The sequence below is a fragment of the Macrosteles quadrilineatus genome, unplaced genomic scaffold, assembly GCF_028750875.1.
Source record: "Macrosteles quadrilineatus isolate MER2022 unplaced genomic scaffold, UCM_ALF_1.0 Scaffold_4__1_contigs__length_99947679, whole genome shotgun sequence".
Classification (NCBI taxonomy): Eukaryota; Metazoa; Arthropoda; class Insecta; order Hemiptera; family Cicadellidae; genus Macrosteles; species Macrosteles quadrilineatus.
The window spans coordinates 22,625,788-22,647,887 of NW_026542597.1; the positions used below are offsets into that span (position 1 = coordinate 22,625,788).

Sequence of the window (22,100 nt, forward strand, 5' to 3'; positions counted from 1 at the left end):
TGTGAATATCTATTATTGTTATAATATTGTTATTTTGCTTAATTTAACAACTGTCATCAAGACGCAACAGAGAGCGGCAAGGTAATTTTCATGTGTGGACTGGACTGAAAATTTATAGAATGTACTTTATATATTTTTATTTTTATTGAACGTTGTCACATTAACTGGATGCTGCGGCAACGTAATTCCAAGTTTTAATTTCATTTGTATGTTATGTAATTATGGTGGAATAAATTATTATATCATTATTTCAATTTCGGCAAGATCTTTGTTGTCCCCCTAAGATTAAGTCAAGCTTTTGGTTGTCCCCCTAAAATTTTGGCAAGCTCTTGGTTGTCCCCCTACGATTTTGACAAGCTCTTGGTTGTCCCCCTAAGATTTAGTCGAGCTCTTGGTCGTTCTTCCAATATTTAAGCAAATAGATACTGAGATTTTAGCTTTAAATATTTTTGACGACATTTCTTTCAATTAAAACAAAATATTTGTTTGTGTTCTATCACAGAGAATAGGTCTGTGGTGTTATATAAGGGATACTTTGCTGATATTAATTTTAGTTTACTCTAAGCATTCTCCCATTTACTCCCGCAAGACGTTATTTCCCGCGCTCCCGCGCTTTTATTGTCCATCCATGTTGCCTAGTTGCCATTTGCCAAAATTGCAAAATTCTGCTTCGTCTAGTCCGTGCTTTTGGTTGTCTGCAGATTGTGGCAATTTAGAAACTGTTCTTTTAGCTTTATATAGTTTTAAAAACATTTATCTTTCAATTAGGCCTAGTATAAAATATTTGTTTGTTTCTGTTCATTATATAGGGGTTTAACCCTCCCATTTTTAACCATTAGTAAGATAAAGTTGCTTTCGTTCTTCGTTGTTCATTGTTCTTTTGTGTTCAAGTGAATACCATGTCTGTAAGTAAAGTATTAATCTTCTTAATATACTTAGGAAACTAGCGTATGTAGGCCTTAATAAGTAGAAGGCTCTAAGTTAGTAAGTTAGCTCTTTCTTTTTATATTTGATTGGCGATCAAAAGCATAAACTAATATACCGGTACATATTGCAGTACAGTATTGTCTTAAACATAGGCCAAGGCAAAACTTTGATATCCGACTCCATTATATTTTATTTTATTTTTACAGACATTCCATTTTGTTTGATCTAGTACTATTTGTTTACAAACATTATCTGTATCAATATATCAGTAAGTTATTATCGAACAACAAAAAATATTGATTTATGATATAACCCAGTTTCAAGAACAGTTTTAATCAATTACCTTTTTGGTTTTTGTTGCCATGATGTTCTTGTTGATTTTTGATAACTGATGCGCATTTCGCTACAGGTTGTGGCATCTTCAGAGTTCACTATCCTACACTTGCATTCTAATATAGGCCTATACACAGTTTATATACACAAAGTTTGAGTCTAACAACGGTCCCAGCACAAGTAAACGGGACTCCCTATTTTGTTGACCCGGGTCAACAAATTCAATATATTAAGAAAAAAAAACACTTGGAATGTAGATATTTACATGAAACTTGGAACGAAGGTATATAAACATGTTTTCTACTCGTATGTAAAATTTGGTAACGATAAAAAAATATTTATATATTTTATTAACTAAAAACCGCCCAAAATAGCTAATTTTATTTTGTTGACCCGGGTCAATCGCCTAAAAAAGGTACTTAGAATTAAACTATATACATGAAACTTGTAACGAAGGTATGTCCACATGTATTCTACACGTATGTAAAATTTGGTAACAATTAAAAAATAGTTACCTATTTTATTAACTAAAAACCGCCCAAAATAGCTCATTTTATTTTGTTGACCCGGGTCAATCACCAATAAAAGGTACTTAGAATTAAACTATATACATGAAACTTGGAACGAAGGTATATCCACATGTATTCTAAACGTATGTGACATTTGGTAACGATAAAAATTTATTTACCTATTTTATTAACTAAAAACCGCCCAAAACTGCTGATTTTATTTTGTTGACCCGGGTCAATCGCCAATAAAAGGTACTTAGAATTAAACTATATACATGAAACTTGGAACGAAGGTATATCCATATGTATTCTACACGTATGTTAAATTTGGTGACGATTAAGACATATTTACCTATTTTATTAACAAAAAACCGCCCAAAATAGTTAATTTTATTTTGTTGACCCGAGTCAATCGCCTAAAAAAGGTACTTAGAATTAAATTATATACATGAAACTTGGAACGAAGTTATATCCACATGTATTCTACACGTATGTTAAATTTGGTAACGATTAAAACATATTTACCTATTTTAATAACAAAAAACTGCCGCAAAAAGCTAATTTAATTTTGTTGACCCGGGTCAATCACCAATAAAAGGTACTTAGAATTAAACTATATACATGAAACTTGGAAAGAAGGTATATCTACATGTATTCTACACGTATGTGACATTTGGTAACGATAAAAATTTATTTACCTATTTTACTAACTAAAAACCGCCCAAAACTGCTAATTTTATTTTGTTGACCCGGGTCAATCGCCTAAAAAAGGTACTTAGAATTAAACTATATACATGAAACTTGGAACAAAGGTATATCCACATGTATTCTACACGTATGTTAAATTTGGTAACAATTAACAAATAGTTACCTATTTTAATAACTAAAAACCGCCCAAAATAGCTCATTTTATTTTGTTGACCCGGGTCAATCACCAATAAAAGGTACTTAGAATTAAAATATATACATGAAACTTGGAACGAAGGTATATCCACATGTATTCTACATGTATGTGACATTTGGTAACGATAAAAATTTATTTACCTATTTTATTAACTAAAAACCGCCCAAAACTGCTTATTTTATTTTATTGACCCGGGTCAACAAAATAAAATTAGCAGTTTTGGGCGGTTTTTAGTTAATAAAATAGGTAAATAAATTTTTATCGTTACCAAATGTCACATACCTGTAGAATACATGTAGATATACCTTCTTTCCAAGTTTCATATATATAGTTTAATTCTAAGTACCTTTTATTGGTGATTGACCCGGGTCAACAAAATGAAATTAGCTTTTTGCGGCAGTTTTTTGTTAATAAAATAGGTAAATATGTTTTAATCGTCACCAAATTTAACATACTTGTAGAATACATGTGGATATAACTTCGTTCCAAGTTTCATGTATATAATTTAGTTCTAAGTACCTTTTATTGGCGATTGACCCGGGTCAACAAAATAAAATTAGCAGTTTTGGGCGGTTTTTAGTTAATAAAATAGGTAAATAAATTTTTATCGTTACCAAATGTCACATACGTGTAGAATACATGTAGATATACCTTCTTTTCAAGTTTCATGTATATAGTTTAATTCTAAGTACCTTTTATTGGTGATTGACCCGGGTCAACAAAATGAAATTAGCTTTTTACGGCAGTTTTTTGTTAATAAAGTAGGTAAATATTTTTTAATCGTTACCAAATTTAACATACGTGTAGAATACATGTGGATATACCTTCGTTCCAAGTTTCATATACATATCTACATTCCAAGTGGTTTTTTTTCAAAATATATTGAATTTGTTGACCCGGGTCAACAAAATAGTCAGTCCCCAAGTAAACACCCCGCGCTCGCAACACACGCCCGCCGCGCCGCGAGTGTAAACAAACGCTACGATGTGAACCGGTACAGTGACTCTCGTGTATATAAACTGTGTATATATTAGAATGTAAGTGTAGGATAGTGAACTCTGAAGATGCCACAACCTGTAGCGAAATGCGCATCAGTTATCAAAAATCAACAAGAACATCATGGCAACAAAAACCAAAAAGGTAATTGAAAAAAATATTGATTTGATTGAAAGCCAAACTTTGCCTAACAAAAACCTAAACTTTTTGTATCAATTGTAACAATCGATAATAGGCTACGATAGGGTCTAATACCATAGTTTTGCTATTAATTCATGCTTAGTTACAGCATTGGTTTTTTACAGCATTGATCATAGGGACACTTAACAAACCACACTGACTTAATAAAACCAACATTTTCAGTCACACTATCCTTCCAGTAGAACCCTAATTAGACCCATAGGGAATAAATCCAAGATAGGTACCGGTACATAAAATGTTTCTAATTTATTCCTCTAGCATTGGATTTTTACAGCATTGATCTTAGGCTAGGGACACTTTACAAACCACACTGACTTAATAAAACCAACATTTTCAGTCACACTATCCTTCCAGTAGAACCCTCATTGGACCCATAGGGAATAAATCCAAGATAGGTACCGGTACATAAAACGTTTCTAATTTATTCCTCTATATTGAAATTTTAAAATATTCAAAACACAATTATTTTTTAGGTAGTTTATGATTAAAAAAAACAAAAGAACTTACGGATAATACGGCCATAAACAGGTTTTGCAATACCGGTAGGCCTAATGGATTTGACGAAGTTACAAATTTTGGCATCAAGAAATCCACATATACAGTAACTTACTACACTTTTTATTTAAGGTTTCCTATGCCATTTGAAAATAATTAGGCTTAATGATAAAGTTATTTGACAAAATGATAGCCTATAATAAAAGTTACCGGTAACATATGTTTTACCACTGCTACTATTAATAGACGCTCTGCCAATCCACAAACACGTTTAAAAGGGACTGGAATTTTTATTGTTTTGAGAACAAGTTATCAAGGTTTTTAAATAGCCTACCTAAGTAATATTCACACCACAAAAAAGGAAAGTTCTTTCCCGCGACAGTGGTAGCACCCATTCCTTTTTGTAGAAAATTGGTTATCACTTGTGTGATTTTTTTAAACATACCTGGTTTGGCAGTTTTGTGACGTGTGCATGGTGATTTAGGTTAATTAATTAACCATACAATGATTTAGGCTAAGTTAAATATTACCATATCTAAATATATTTCTATATTAACTACACACCAAAAGCAGCTCACAAACTTTTTAAACCATCAGAGGTCACACTGTGTATAGTCCTCGCCACCCTAACTTGAGGCAGCCCAAGGCTACACTAGATATACGGCGTGCGGCCTTGGGCTCCCTCAAGTTAGGGTGGCGAGGACTATAGACCTTATCTGTGGTCTTGTGCCATCTGGTATAGAATAAATTAAGTTGAACTTGTGTACTTACCGGTATTCTAATCTTAATTGTATGTTTCTATTTTATTATATTTTGTATTGCAGAGTAATCGCAGCTCCCCCAGATCAAGGTCTTCCCCTCAGGGCAGCCGACGTGAGGATGCTGTCACATCCCCACCTCGTGAACTTGAGGAACCTTTTGAAGACGAGAGTGAATTTCTCGGAGGTGGTCCACTCAGCGTTGGGCCTGAAGAAGAAGAAGATGGAGAGGAACTGTTTGGAGACAATATGGAGGCGTGAGTAGGCAAAACAATAGACCATATCAAGTGGGCAAGTTAAAATACCCCTGGTTTCCAACCCACAGTAAAATAATTATATCTAAAATGACTTACTTCTTGTTTGGATGAATAAATCTAAAAAATATACTCTGTTATACCTGTGACAAAACTAAAAACGACAAAGAAAACAACCTCTGGTGCAAAACTATTAGATGTCTCTTCCAATGAGAAATCTAATTGGACACAACACAAACGTTGTGAAACTTGTTCTAAAATGGCAGCAAAATCTCCTCAGATACCTACCTATATATTTTTTTAACATCAATCTATCTTAAAACTTGAAATTTCAAGGTTTTTTTATCAAGCAGAGGACTTAAACTGGAATGTTTTATATAGGCTAATGGTTAATTAAACCGATTTTTCCTAGGTGACCAGGATTTTAAAACCCACTTGAACATGTGTTGCAAATTATGAATGTTTATATTTTACACGTCTAGTGGTCACCAAGGACCGGCCGCCGGACCTGCACCCAGGCTGGCCCGGTCACCTTTGCCCGGCCAGGTCCCGCTGAAATGAATCACTCATCGTGGCGCAACCTTGTGGAAAGGCCTGGAGTTTTTGCGTATGCGTTGCTGTTGCTACAATTCATAACCTATACTGTGTGTGTTTTGCCCGCTGTTCCCGCGGACCGCTGCCGGTCTCCCGAGACCGGTAAATTCCCACTTGCACAATTTATTGACTTTGGACATTTATTGACGTATTTCTTTTGTGTTTTTGCTTTTTATACGACACAACAATATATTTTATACTTGGTTTATTATTTTAGTTTATGTGCCTTTTAATAATGGTGGACTCTTCAATACCTAATTGTTATCAGCAGTTCCATGATTTACTGTTATTGAAATTAACAATGTTTGGGAGGGAGGAACATTGCTGTAATTGTAAATATTAGTTATAGTGCTATTTCACATTTTTAGTGTGAAAAACAGTGTTTGTGGGACCAAAAATGGAGTATTTTCATCATGGTACCCACAAACGTCATTGCGCGGGCTGGGCCAGTCATCAGTGACCGGCGATTTTAGACACCATTTTTATTGAAAAAAACTGCTCAAAACACTATTTCCACATCTCACTCCTGGTAACAAAAAATTTTTTTTCAGGGCCTGGGGAAGGACTTAGGTCTATTGATATATTTAGCGCACTCAGTGTGTTAAAACATAAGTCAATCTAATTGAAATGTGCAAAACTTTAATTCTCCTTCTACCGGTACCCAAATTCAAATCGTACAAAAATACAGGACCAATAGCGTACCAAACACACTTTACAGTTAAAATAATGGTTCACAACCCTTTAAAAACACAATTTTGCTAAATCTTTCAAAAAATTGCCGTTATTGATAGAAGTTTTCTTGCAGGGATTATCGTCCCATGCCAGCGTTGGACCGATATGACCGAGACGCTCTTGATGATGATGAGTACAGTGAGATTTCGCAAGGAGACCGTGTTGCTGCTGAGGCAGCCATGAGGCGTCGTGACCGGGACGAACAAGTTAGACGTGGAGATGTTGATCTGTTGTATGGTATGTTGACTACCTGATTAACTCTAAACTTACTTTTTTACTGTTCACATTTAATTAACTAATACATTTTATGATCACTTGTGTTCTTATTAAAAAAGTATTTACCAAAAAGTAGAATTGAGTTGAAATTGTAGTGTTTAAAGATTTTTTTCAACTGTAATTGTAATAAATTGTTAGCAAAGAAGAAATCAAAGGTTAATGTTGATCGATGGTTGTCCTAACACAGTCCTGTAGTATCTAAAATAAAGCTTACTTTTGTAGAACCCAGCGATGATGATGAAGCTCCGAGACGGAAAAGAAGGAGAGCGGCAGAGAAAGCTGCGATGGGAGATATTGAGGAAGAAGAGGTTTGTTGAGCTTTATATACAAAGTAGTTTGGCCTACCTACTATATAGGCCTGTCAAGGAACAAGATCCATAAAACTTGAGTTTGAACTCAAGTAGCCTATCTCTGAGATGAATCATTTTATTGTGTAGGAAAGAATTAATCAATTTCACTCTGTGAATAAGTAAGCAAACCAACAAAAGAATTCTGTTTAACAGAAACATGTCAATAAGGGTAAAAGGCCCTAAAATTACAGGGTTTTTAGAGTTATGCACTAACGTTGGAAGTTTGAACTTGAATTGTAAAGAACCACTTCACCAATTTTTCTAGAATTTGTACGGCTTACTCATATTTTTATTGTTAACATAATCATATACTTTGAGAATTTAATTTATAGTTTTTTATTTGATTATTGTAGCCTACAAAATCATATTAAGGCGTTAAAAGTTTATTTTAAAATATGGATATGCCTATCATTACACGAGAAATATAAACGATACTTAGTAGATTTATGAAACACAGATGTTTTACTACCAATTTATATTCGTTAACAAACATTTTTGTGTAACTGGCAGCGGGCTGTCTTGCCTTTGTACATTAGCCTAGTTTCCTTTCCTGTTGGGCAATAAGTTTACCACAAATTTAATCTTCACCAAAATGGAATTTTTTGTATAATATTTATGGTAAGTACTAGCACATATTCGTTTTAATGTACTTAGTTGATCTGTTGGAGATCAATGTGTGAAGCAATATAGGGTAAACATTGTCATGCTCATCGCAGATGATTGAGAGTATCGAGCATCTAGAAGACACCAAGGGCCACAGTGTCAAAGAGTGGGTATCTATGTTGGGCCCTCGCACGGAGATTGCCAACAGATTCAAGAACTTCCTCCGCAACCATGTCAACTCCAAGGGTGTCTACGTTTACAAGGTAAGTCGAGTCTGTATTCAGTCTCTTGTTTTTGAAACGTCTCATTAGCATTGCTGTAAGCTGTGTACATAAAGTTTTACAAATAAGTACAGTCATGGTTAATGTTATGATCTTTCTGACTATGGATTTCAATATATTTCTAAAGGTTTTCTAGAAATCTGATTGAGTGAGTGTTAACATTTGTACAAAGTATTTGCCAAGTATGTGGACAATTAATCTAGCAGTCGAGTTTTTTTAGCTAAGAAACAGTTCAACTACTTTACTTTGGAAAAAGTTTTTAGTTCAAGCCACTTAAGAAATTAAATGATAAATAATAATTTGAGATTTAAAATATTCAGCTGTTGTAGAGAGCCCCCTTCAGAGAGTATATAAGCCCAGCCCAGTCATTAAAAAATTAAATTAGATTTTTTTTTTTGTCAAAATCAATGGAAGTTGTTGTATAGGATAATCCAATATTGTTTTTAGTACCTATTTTTCAGGCGTCTGAAAGAGAAAGAGTCCAAACTGATACCAGAAACACAAAAAATAACACTACATAGGCCTACACAAAAATGTTTTCTTGTCACAAGGTTTTTTTTTTTTAACCAAGGAAGGGAAAGTTTTATTCAGGTCACAATCTTTTATATTTTTTCCCTAATTCCCTGAACTTTAATTTTGTCAATTTTAAGCTAGCTGGACTATCCCTTAAAACTCCTGTATATGCCACCTTTAATTTATTGAAGCGAATCTTCTTACCTTAAAGCCTTGGGTTATACATAGGCTTATCATGATTATACAGAAAATGATAAATTATAACAATTTTCCATAACATATTTTTAGGGATGGACGAGATTGGATTTTTAGTTCGAGACGAGACGAGACTTTTATTTCTCATAAAATTTCGAGACGAGATCGAGACGGGATTTCCCTTCTCATACACAACGGGAAATGCACGTTCAAAATTTTTACCTGAGTTTGTAACATTGTTAGATGACTGTTTAAATACAAAAATAATGATAATAGGCAAGAATATTTACAATCTTTTATTAAAAACCATCAGCATAACATTTTTTTATTAATCACGCCTAACTTATTAAAAATGCCTACGATTAGGAAACATAGTGATATCAGTTAGGATAGAGTTCAACTTATCCTAAAATAAAATAAATCATAAAATAAAAGCAATATTAATTTTTATAAAATAGTTAGGTACTTGTTTTGACTTTTTATAGTAATAAAACATTCCTCACACGGCTTACACTTAACAAAACTTCTCAAATGTTATTAAAGTAATATTATTAAAATAATTAAAGTAATATTTACATTTAAAGAATTAATTAAATAAGAACGCCTCCGCAAAGGAAACGCAACTACAACACGCTCCTAAAAAGAAATCTCGTCTCGTGTAACGAGATTTAAAATTTCCCGAAATTTCGAGACTTGACCATCCCTACATATTTTAATGTTTTAGGACAAGATCAGGCGCATGTGTGAGAACAACCATTCCAGTTTTGAGGTAGAATTCCCAGTTTTGGCCAGCAAAGAAAACGTCCTTGCGTACTTCCTGCCAGAAGCCCCTATTGAAATGATACAGATTTTCGATACAGTTGCTAAGGAGTTGGTGTTGACCATTTATCCAAGTTATGAACGTGTGACGAGTGAAATTCACGTTAGGATCTCTGAACTGCCTCTGATTGAGGAACTGAGAACATTCAGGTAGAGTGAGGATGTGATTAGAATCCGTTCACAAAATTTAGGCGGTTTTAGGGTAAGATATCTATCCTCTTCACTTGATCCTACCATTAAAACAATAGTGCAACAGCTGAGTTTTGCCAAAACGTTGATCAGCTGCAACATACATGTTGTGGGGGAACTTCCCCTGAAACCGCCTACATTTTGTGAACGGACTATAACAGTTAGTTTACCAGTATCTTCAGAAGTGTTTAGTACGAATTGAAACGATACCAAAACCGAACTTCCTCTCTAAAACTTGCTCCCCTTTTTATATTGAAATCCAGAGCTAACTTGTACATAGGCAAACTGGCAACGCTATCAAAAGGGAAGATCAGACATCACAACAAAAGCTGTTTGTAAACACTGCTAACCAACTCCTCTTGAATATTGAACTTCTCTTAAAAACATGCAATACAGGTCATAATTTTGATGTGTTGACTTTTTTGTAGTTTTTTTTTTCTGATGAATCCATATAAATGCAAAATGTTTTGTTGAAAATAGTTCTAGATGTTCATGCTGTGACCTTTCATAAAATCTAAAATTTGTTAGGACTACAGATCCAACCTTTATCTACGACTCCCAGTTATTTTTTGAATCAGTATTAGTCTGCAAAGATAATTGTTACAAACTCACCATTACTCTGTCACTCAGTAAGTCATGATTTCACAGAAAGATACATCTGAACCAGTTAGTGCGGACGACAGGTGTGGTGACAGCTACTACTGGCGTGTTACCGCAACTGTCTGTGGTCAAGTACGACTGTAACAAGTGCGGCTACATCATGGGACCGTTTGTCCAATCACAGAACAGCGAGGTCAAACCTGGGTCTTGCCCCGAGTGTCAGAGCACTGGCCCGTTCATGGTGAGTAAACATCCATCCATATGGACCAGATGTGGCAAATGTTTTGTTAAAATTAAACATGAAAGAGCCATTCGCGCAGTGTGCTGCGCCCAAAATTATATTTTTCTCTACGTTTTTTTACTTTAAGATAGTTGATTAGTTGATTTTATGACATAACAAATAATTGTAAATTATTTGTCCTTTTAGTTTGACTTGGTTAAAAATTTGGTGTATAATTTGAGAAAAATCAGTAATTCATATCAGCATACTCTGTTAGTGGCGCACTATTTTGATGGGCAGCAAAAAAAATATTGCAAATGTCTATATTATTTATGTAAACTAATCTCGTTTATCTAATATTATAATCAATACTGTTTAGATCAACATGGAACAAACCGTTTACCGAAACTACCAGAAGATCACGCTGCAAGAATCCCCCGGCCGCATACCAGCTGGTCGGATACCTCGCTCCAAGGATTGTATAATGTTGGCAGACCTGTGTGACAGGTGTAAACCCGGAGATGAGATTGATGTCACTGGTACATATACCAACAGGTAAGTTGTTGAAATACTTGGCCAACTGTTGGAGTTTGGACCAAATGCCTTTCCTAGCTTACAAATATTAATGTAGTAAGACTAGTGTTTCTTATGTGTAATCTTATGGAACCTGTTATTAATGCACCATATTTGGCAAATTTTAGATTGTGTCAATTAGAATGGCGAGCGGGTTGCAAATTCACTCGTTGCCGTTGCTTGTTTATTGTGTTATCTCAATAACTAATTAGTGGTGTATTAATAATTTAATACCTCTAGCATCTAGTGTGACTCTAAATGTTGTTGAAAGGCTATCCCTTGTCCCTCCCTACTCGCTATCCTAATTGATACTCACTACGAATTGCTTGTTTGTAGTGAATTAATACCAATTGAAACCAATGTTTGAGAATTCTTTGCTGTAGCCCTATAGATGAAAACATGTTAATGAACAGTCTTAATTAGGGCTAGAAGTTTTTCTAAGAGATTTTAGTCAGGAAAGTTCAGCTGGGTTACCTGAGAAATGATTAGGGAGAGGATTGAAGGTACTCGTACTCAATAATATGACATACGAATACGATAATACTGATATTTCATACTAGTATAGAACTTGTCCAGAAATTAAACACGAAATGGAAGAGAGACAAAAGGATGCTAGTTTGTATGTCAGCTTATGTTAGAAGTAAAGCTATTCTTTATAAGCCATGTACTTTTCCTTTAGTCAGGACTAGGTATAAATCTGTAATATGATTGAAATTTTAATTTTGAGTGATTTGTTTTTCATTCTGAGATTCTAATTAATGCGGCCGTAGTTTACCGCTGTTTTATTTGTTCAAAATGTTTTTTTTTTCTGTACTATTTCGATGAAAGTAAATCAATTTGTTTTTATTTCCAGCTACGACGGATCTCTTAACACTGAAAACGGATTCCCGGTTTTTGCCACGGTCATTCTTGCCAACCACCTTATTGTGAAAGACTGTAAACAAATTGTGGAGTCGCTGACAGATGAAGATGTATCCACGATTATGAAGCTTTCTAAAGATCACAGGATTGGGGAGCGAATTGTCAACAGCATTGCACCATCCATCTTCGGCCATAATTACATAAAACGGGCACTGGCGCTTGCTCTTTTTGGTGGAGAATCCAAAAATCCAGGTACACATTTTATTGAGTGAACGATTCTTGGTGGCGATGTAATCTTTTTTCAGGAAGTGTTGTTTATGTCAAATTAGACCCATGATGTTCCCATCCTGTTGGGAACATCTATTTATTGCTTAGAACTAGTTGACAATAAAATTGAAGAGAAGTTATCAGTAGTGTAGCATATTAAAACCGCAAATGATTGCTTTAAAAAAATAAGTGAACTGTATTTGTTATGAATGTTAAATTTAATTTGGGTACAAAATTACAAGGACTTTTGTTCATTTTGACACAGTTTTTCTATTACCTCAATGTTTAATGCACATTCTAGAAGTCTTGAAGGAAGATCCTGTAGAATTGTCTATGGCCTTACGTTTCACGTAGTCCCACTAAAAACATATTTTCAATGTTACAGTTTCCAGAGTTCAATTTGTACTCACACAATTTAGTGCCATTGTGTACACTATTGAATTTAACCCTCCGAGCGTCACTTGTCGAAAAATCGACTCACGACACACTTTGTGTAGTGTCACTTGTCGATTTTTCGACACACGAACATCGTTTACGGCGAAGGCTCTATGACTGACTGAATCGGATTGAACTGGATCGAGTTAGGTATCGTTCTTTTTGTTAGATTCAGAGCTTTCTCCGGAGGTCTGTCTCTAAGCGCTATTCATTTTAGTTCCGAAAATATTGTAGCAGACAGCTGACGTGCGTATTTGTAAACAGCTTTGTTAACCTCGGACCGATGACTGATGTGTTTTATTACGTTTATCATTGTTTTAGTGTTAAAAATCAAAAGTAGTGATATACGTGGTGCATTATAAGAAGATTTAAGTGATTTTGAAGGGCTGGTTGATGATCCTGAAGAAGTAGGTAGTGATATTGATGTAAATTATCAGCCAGATTCCTAGCTATGGTTAGGCTATGCATTCTTAGCTAAACGCTATGTACTGAAATCTGTTTTTTGCCCATAACTTATTTATTTGCAAATCTACTTCCTTATATTATTATATATTTGTAATCCTCATAAAATTTAGAACAAAGTGGCTATTTTCAAATATTTATAGGCCTATAATTTATACAATTTCATTGAGCGCAAACTTATTTTTTTTTTTTGAAAATTTTCCAAAATATTTTTTTTTACCTAAAAAATTGTTCTGAAACAAATGTTCCTTATGTTTTATGTATAATATTGAAGCTCATGATTTTCCAAACAAAATGGTATATAGAACAGTAGAATTAACATTGTTTTAGGCTTCTCAGATCCGTTTTAATAAAACCTTGCAAATGCGCCAAAAATAGGCGGACACTAAGGCCTAAACTATGGACACTCGGAGGGTTAAAGGTTTTAATTAATTAGAACAATAAGAAAGGAAATGTAAAATAAAATGAATAAAAAGAGAGAATATCACGGAAAAATGAACAATGATAAAATAATGATGATATGTGAGGGGAAGCAAATGCACGTGATAATTAGCAATGTTAACATGTTTACTGTATATGCATATGGGGTTTGAACAGTTTTTTTTGTTATGCCAGTGGTATTTTACAAGTGTTCAACATGAGAATACATTTTTTGTGGTTGATCCGGGTATTGCATCCGTCTCTCGTGCACCAAAGTATAAGGCGCTAACCACTAGGCTAGCAACACACCTCTCTCTCTCTCTCTCTATCACATCAGCTGGAGACTAAACAAGTAGACTCCTCTATATTCAACCTAGCTGTATAATCAATTCAATACCATAGGTGACATCAAGATATCCGACCGTCGACCTCATCTAACCTTTAACCACACTTTTGTGTGTTCCTGTCCACACACCTGGACTTCAGTTATTGAACATCTGTGTTTCCTTTTTCACTATCAAGACTGTTATCACATTAGACATTGTTCCCTGTAAAAATAATTCAATAACCATACTCTTGTATTTACTCTTCTTAGATATAGGCTACAACCTTATTTCAAGTTTTGTCCATGGCGCTAACGCAACAAAAGTAAAGCACTAACGTGCATCCAATCTTACTTGGACTTTAGAACAATATTAATGGGTGTGCCTCAGGGATCAGTCCTTGGACCTCTTTATTTATTATTGCTGTGAACGATTTTGCTTCAAATATTCCTTGTACCACAGTGTTATATGCAGATGATACCACACTTCTTAACAGTAAAAAACACCTAGATCTAATAAGAACTGAGAACCAAGCCTTAGAAATAGCAATGGAATGGTTTCATTCTAATCTTTTAATTGTTAACGGGAAAAAGACTGAAAAAATGATCTTTTCTTTGGACTTTTCTTTTTATAAAGATGTGAAACCTGTTAAGTTGTTAGGTATTTATCTTGATAGTAGGTTAAGTTGGGAAACTCATGTCAAGCAGTTGTGTAGAAAACTGTCTAGAGTAATTCACCTTCTTAGAAAGTTGAAAGATTGTGTAACCAAAAACATGCTGATAACTGCCTATTATGCTTTTTTTCATTCTCACTTAAAGTATGGCATAACTTTATGGGGCAACTCGTGTAGTGCATTAGAAGCTTTTAAGTGGCAAAAAAGAGCTGTAAGAGTCATTAAAAATGTTTCAGATAGGGAGTCATGTGTTCCTTTATTCAGCTTAAATAATGACTCTTCCAAATTTGTACATTTTTTGCTGCCTGATGGATGTTAAGAATTCTATGTGTAAATTGTCTGTTAGAAAAGAAATATATGACTATCAAACGAGGAAAAACTATCTTCTTAACTTAATCTCTGTACGGTTAGAAAAAACAAGAAACAGTCATGTTTATATGAAAATTAAATTATGTGTAGAAAACATGTGGAATACAACTTCAAAACAGTTTGAAAATAAGATTAAAATATGGCTAAGAGAACATATTTTTTATACTGTTGATGAATTTTTAGCTTGTGACATTAGCACTTTAAGAATTTAAATTAGGTAATTGTTTAGATTTTATATTAATTGTTTGTTATGTCATTCCCTGGTGTTTTTATATTTTGTTATTGTTTTTATCTATAAATATTCTATTTTTCAATGTACCTTTTACTTAGAATAGGCTATTTACATACATTATATGCTTGTGACTTTGTCAATTGCACACATGTGTTTAAAGACAATAAAAATCTTTGACTTTGACTTAACACAAAGGCCTTGATGTGCAGGAGAGAAGCACAAACTGAGAGGGGACATCAACGTGCTGCTGTGTGGTGACCCTGGTACAGCCAAGTCTCAGTTCCTCAAGTTTGTAGAGAAGATGGCGCCACGAGCCGTGTTCACAACAGGCCAGGGCGCGTCGGCCGTCGGTCTCACTGCGTACGTCAAGCGCAGCCCGGCCAGCAAGGAGTGGACTCTGGAGGCTGGTGCGTTGGTACTGGCCGACCAAGGAGTATGCCTCATTGACGAGTTTGATAAGGTAAAATTATGGCTTCCTATCGTAAGGAATTTCCAATAATCTTACTTTTTTCAATACATAATAGGTATTTTTTACGTATTTTTGTAAGGAAACACTGTGAACCGTGGTTCTATTACTATTATTGCATAAAATTGTAAAAATTGAAACATTTGTCTCATTGAATGATTTCCCCTTTTTACAGATGAATGACCAAGACCGAACATCAATCCACGAGGCCATGGAACAGCAGAGTATCTCCATTTCTAAGGCAGGCATTGTGACGTCACTGCAGGCAAGATGTTCTGTCATTGCTGCAGCCAACCCCATCGGCGGCCGATACGACCCTGGCATGACTTTTGCTGAAAATGTACGTTGTCAATTCAAGATTTTGGCTCTGAGTCTCTTAGTGGTATAACTTAAGATTAAATATGTTTCTAAAAGTCACATAGCTGATTAAAGAGGTTTATTTCAGAAAGGAACAGAGTTCAGCTTTATAAATTCATCTGTTTCCTTCTTTAGCTTATATTGTTTGGCTTTTTATTACAATATCTCCAGTAATCCATAATTTCAAATGATTCAACAGTGTCCTTATCACTTGTCTCTAATCGAGTCTTCTATGTAACCATTCCCTAAAATATTTCATTTACAGGTAAACCTGTCAGAACCGATCATGTCTCGTTTTGACATCCTGTGCGTGGTGAGAGACGAGGTCGACCCGATGAAGGACCAACATTTGGCCAGGTTTGTGGTAGACTCTCACATCCGTCATCATCCGAGCCACGCTGGCAACCAGACTCTCTCCCAGGACTCAACCACCGACAGCAACACCATTCCTCAGCAGATTCTGAAGAAGTATATTGTCTACGCTCGACAGAACGTCCACCCCAAGCTGTTTCAGATGGACCAGGACAAGATTGCCAAGATGTACAGCCAGCTACGGCAGGAGTCGTTGGTATGTGTGCTCTAGGCTTCTAGGCCTGTAGAGGCTTTTAAAAATCTATATTGTGTATTAAAATATCGATTTGGTGTCCAGTTTTCAATGTTTTTATACAAAGTAGTGTTTGTACAGAGTGGTGGTGTTTTGAAATTTTCATCAGACTGACAGAATCCACTTCTAATGGAGTTATTGAATTATGTGATACATTTTCAAATTCATGCTATGTCATATTTATTTATTTATTGTACTTACAGAATCTCATTACATCATAAAATGACAGGACATTTGTCAATAAAGTATTTTAAAACTATACTTAACGCTAAAGCAATATTAAAAATCAAAACAAAAGAATTTTAATATTCAAACCTCCCAATTTCCACTAAAAAATCTTTTTATGGATAAAATGTATTTTGTTCTGCAAACAGTCTGAACATTTTCGTTTAATTTCTTTGGATTGGCTATGTTTGTGATCAGGATCTAACTTTATACAATTTTGGTCCAAAATGTTTAGGTGATGCTGCAAATAAGTGGGTTTAATTAAGTTCTATTTGATCCAACAAAAAAGAGCACTTTTATGCCAATGAAATGTGCAGAGTTTAGTTTTCCTCATACAACCCATTGAAAAGTTGAGAGGAAGGGAGCACACACACATTTTCCTCATATAACCCATTGAAAAGTTGAGAGGTAGGAAGTACACACACATTTTCCTCATTTAACCCATTGAAAATTTGAGAGGAAGGAAGTACACACACATTTTCCTCATAACCCATTGAAAAGTTAAAAGGAAGGAAGTATACATTCACTTTCCTAACACTGTAGAGTTGATGGCGTAACACATGTGGTTTGTAGCAAGAAGTGGAGGGGGGAACAGGAAGAGTGTGATGGTAGAGTCGAGAGTTTGGTAAATATTGCTAGTTTCTGTTACATTACATTGTCCGACAGGTGACTGGAAGTCTGCCCATCACGGTGAGACACATTGAGAGCATGATCCGCATGGCGGAGGCCCACGCCAAGATGCACCTGCGGGACTACGTACAGGAGGACGACGTCAACATGGCCATCCGCATGATGTTGGAGAGCTTTGTGGAGACCCAGAAGTACAGCGTCATGAAGACCATGAGAAACGTACGTTACTGCTTGTTTGATGTTTTAAAAATAAATTTATTAGATTATCTGGTGGGATGAAGATCCACAAAGAGTTATGACAATATGGATCAGATTATCTGATCAATCTACCAGAGACTTATTTTTAACCGTTGAGGAATATTTTTCAGATCACTTGTTAGCCTATGTTTTCTCGGTAATATCAGAAGTCAAAGTACCTCAGATGTGTCTTTTTTAAATTCTACTTGAACTCTTTGACTCAATAAAATCGTAACCCACTACATCTTACATACATTTAAAATGTAAGAGTTACTTAAGAACAGACTGCTACCCTGTTTCACCTCCAAAACTGAATACAGTTTAGTGTGTCAATTCCTCTGATATACATTTCTATACAAACATCCAGTATGACTGCTGAGTGAACGTGTATTTGCTTGTTACAGACATTCCAGAAATACCTATCATTCAAGAAGGATACAACGGAGCTGTTGTATTACATCCTGAGACAGATGACGTTGGACCAGATCGCCTACATCAGAGGCATTCATGGAGTCGATGTCAATGTTATCGAGATACACGAGAAAGACTTCTTGGACAAGGTATGTATATGTTTTCAAGTGAGCTTTGGTAATGTCCTTTGAATCAGGGCCGTAATCTAGTAGTAAATGGATTTATGGTACTGCACAAGTTTCTGGTTGTGTTTGGAAAATTATATTTGTTTAAATTTTCTTGTTTTCAACAATTAAAAATTACAGACGATAACCTAAGTGCAATTGGTTGATTATCACGGGTATCTTCTATAAAGCCAAAAGTACCCATGAACTTTTGAGAAAACTACAAGTCACACCCCCATGAACCCATATACTTAAAATGTTCGTCATGACAAGAAACCTTGCGCAAAACTATCCATTATGTCATAAATTGCCCTTTAAGGTTGTAATTCCTTTCTAAAGGGAACTTTTTATATACAGTACCTAATGTTAAAAATACCTCGGCTGACCTTATTTGTTTGTTATTCTTTCGATTTATTACCTTATTAAAATCAGTTGTGATTATTTGTTTCTTTTACTGTATTTTGTTTATTTCAGGTTAACTTAATCAATCAATAGTTTTATTAATACTTATGATGTCAAATGGGGTGAAGCCCGTGGGTAACAGCTAGTATTATTAAGTGTATTTCACTAGTTACCAATTGTACAAACAATTAATTATCTTAGGCCAAATGGCCTGTGTCAGATAAGTTATAGTTATTTTGAATAAGAAAACAACTCAATTTGCAGAAACTATTGAATCTCAATATTGACGTCTCAAAACTAATATAACCCATGCACACACACATAGGGTTGGTATGTATTGGTTTTGTAGGGTAAATTATTCAGGATATGTTTATTAATATTGGTAGTTTTATTTGTGTTTTCGGCTTTAGTTAAGCCATTCAGGTGACCTTGAACGTCAAAAGAACTTGAAATTGAATTATTGAGGTTTGAAAAATTGTGTAAACGATTTTCTTACAATGACATTTAGTATTGTCATAACATTGATGCCAATCTACCAGCAGACCGGGGGAGCAGGCTGGTCTAGTGGTTAGATAGCGGGACTCCGGTTCCTGAGGTCCCGGGTTAAAATCCCGCCAAATCACCTTTGTATTTTATCTAAGTGATAATGCCGTAACTCCTAGGTCTAGCCTGAAGTAATGTGAAAAACAATTGCGGGCTCGTGCCTAGCGTCCTAGGACAAAAAAATCTACCAGTAGGGCCTAGACCAAATTTTAGTGGAATAGAAGTTTGAGTATCACTGGTTCAATATGTAAATATTATTTTACCAATTTTTTAATTAAAATTTAATTTCACATTTTCAAAAAAAATTTAGGAACCCCTCATTAATCTGAACTTACAAGTTGGGGTTACAAGTCATTTGTTTTAAATTAAGTTCTCATAATATGAAGGAAAAGTACAAATCTTGGACTGTTTGGTACCCCGTGTTTCTGATGAAACACCTTATACAGAAAAGTACTTGTATACCCGTATGAATAAAAAAAGAACAGTAGTTAGATTTAATAATGAACATTATTTTGGCTATTTTTGGCTGTCATTAACCATGGTATTTAAGCTCTATTCACCTGCACGTGTCCATGGAACAAGTAAAGTCTACAATAACGGGGTTCGGTTCAATAAGGGTTCACTGTACATATTTTCATGTTAGTTGTATTCTTATTAACAATAAATTTTCTGCAATTTTAGGCAAAACAGATCAACATTTACGATCTCAGAGACTTCTACGAGAGCAAAATCTTTGAGTCAAACCACTTCAAGTATGATGCCAAGAGAAAGATGATCGTTCAATCATTGCCAACCACGCGAGTGACAGCCTAAAGCTTCATTTTAACATTGACTGAAGAAATTGGCCTTCTTGTACATACAGCCTATGCGAGAGGTGCCTTTCTTACCAGTGTCCAGTGTCGCAAAAGCTGAACATTGTCATGTATATATATTTAAGAAAGAGTAGAGTTATTTTTGTAAGTTCTTTGACAAGTAAATTGAAGTAAAATAGAACCTTGATGTACAAAAAAATCTCGATACTTATGTTGAGCTCTAAAAAATTGAAGATTTAAAAATCTCTAAAATTGTGTAGTGTAATGTTACAGTTTTTGTGAACCTTTTAGTCAATGACATACTTTCTCCTATATTAAAGACAAATTGTATCTGGTGTAAATTGAGCTAACCCCTAAGTTAACTTTATTACCCATGAGGAGTACATTCAGGGGATGCCAATAGAATATAGCTGTGAAAAGGTTAGGTAACCTTCCAAATTTGTTTTCAATACTCTGAGGGAAAATGTTACTTATGACTTCAAGAAATATATCACTATGTAATGTTGGCCCATTTAGTTTCTTCTCTTTTTTATCATTCATCTCTTATCTTTTTGTGGATTCCCTCAAATTATACAGTCCTCCTTTATTACATTTCTTCATTGCTTTTTGTTCTTAAGACTGGCACACGATGTTAATATATAAAAATACAAAGCTTTTGCTACTCTACTACAATGAATCATCTATTGACCTACTCTAGCTTTCATATTCCAGTTCCGCATACTTTCTTCATTGTCCATTTAACCCGGTTGTCCGCTTGAATTCGGGTTTGCAGAATTGTATTTCATTAACAAAGGCCTTTAATTTGACATGCCTATAAACCCAAGAATTATTTTTACTTGCGTATTTGATGTCCGTTGTATTATTACAACAGCTGATTCTAAGGACCAAAACGAAAGTGCCATTGTGTGAATAATATTACCGACTTTACTAGCACGCTCTGCTTACAGTAAGTTAAGAGCTTAGTAAAATATTCCTCTATTGACGTGGCCATTATTCTTCAAGTAGGAAATGAACCACTTACCTACTCTATAGCCTTCACACACCGTTTCTGCATTAACATTTATTTTTACATGAGGCACCACAGCCGCTCGGTTTAATGATAACCAGTTAATTGTTAGTTGGTAGACAACTTGTGTTTGTTTCCATCATTATTTTCGAGGTGAGTTTTTACAATATTAGTTTTTCTCCTGCCCCCCTTGATGTTATTTCTTTTTATAGATGTCGTTTATAGAATTTGATTATTACGTGGAAATTACACTTTTTAAATGCTAGTATGTTTTGTTATCTGTTGATTTATATTGTTTTGGCTATGTTAAGTTTGTGTCAAAATTTGTATTGATGTAGAACACTGAAAGGTTTGTTGTTAAATATGGTTAAAGAATTCTGAATGTTAATTTGTATTGAATTATGTTCGAGTAATATTATAATAAATCGGTTGTTCGTATGTATATTCGTTTAAATTCTCAAGTGCCTAACAGAAAGCCTTTATGTTCTATTATTGTAGTCACCATTACTCAATAAAAGAGAAGATTTTATTCAACAAATTAAAGTATTTTGTACATTTTTTTTTTTAAATAAAAACATTGTACAAGTAAATATGTATTTGATCTTTGTTACATTTCACTTAGACTTAGACACCTTAAATTTTAAGTTGTATTGAACTAATGAGTGATATGATTTCACTTTAATAAGTGTTTTAATTAAACAGATAATTAACTTAACAGGATGATTAATTCCACCAGAAGGCATGGTCAAGAATAAATTTATCCAAACAAATTATAATATTGACTTTGAATAGTACTAGTAGACATCTCATCCTATTCTAAAGTTTAAATCCACATATGATTTGTGTTGTGCGTTACGTGTCTGATAAGATGCTTGAATT

The 22,100-nt window shown here is 34.5% G+C and overlaps 1 protein-coding gene across 1 annotated transcript; it reads left to right on the forward strand.

The window, feature by feature from the left end:
- Positions 1-687: 687 nt before the first annotated feature.
- On the forward strand, positions 688-21,819 carry LOC128991554 (DNA replication licensing factor Mcm2). Its single transcript, XM_054414542.1, has 15 exons — positions 688-905; positions 5,190-5,380; positions 6,777-6,940; positions 7,202-7,287; positions 8,046-8,195; positions 9,646-9,890; positions 10,578-10,770; positions 11,129-11,304; positions 12,176-12,435; positions 15,574-15,824; positions 16,006-16,170; positions 16,453-16,755; positions 17,683-17,865; positions 18,288-18,443; positions 20,085-21,819. The coding sequence occupies exons 1-15, from the start codon at positions 900-902 to the stop codon at positions 20,214-20,216; spliced, it is 2,661 nt and encodes an 886-aa protein (XP_054270517.1). The 5' UTR covers positions 688-899; the 3' UTR covers positions 20,217-21,819.
- Positions 21,820-22,100: the final 281 nt, after the last annotated feature.

Bases quoted from the DNA above. Each gene is read 5' to 3' on its own strand.
- LOC128991554 (XM_054414542.1), top strand. The intron at 6,941-7,201 runs GTATGTTGACTA...TTACTTTTGTAG, and splicing joins AGATGTTGATCTGTTGTATG to AACCCAGCGATGATGATGAA. The intron at 11,305-12,175 runs GTAAGTTGTTGA...TTTTATTTCCAG, and splicing joins ACTGGTACATATACCAACAG to CTACGACGGATCTCTTAACA.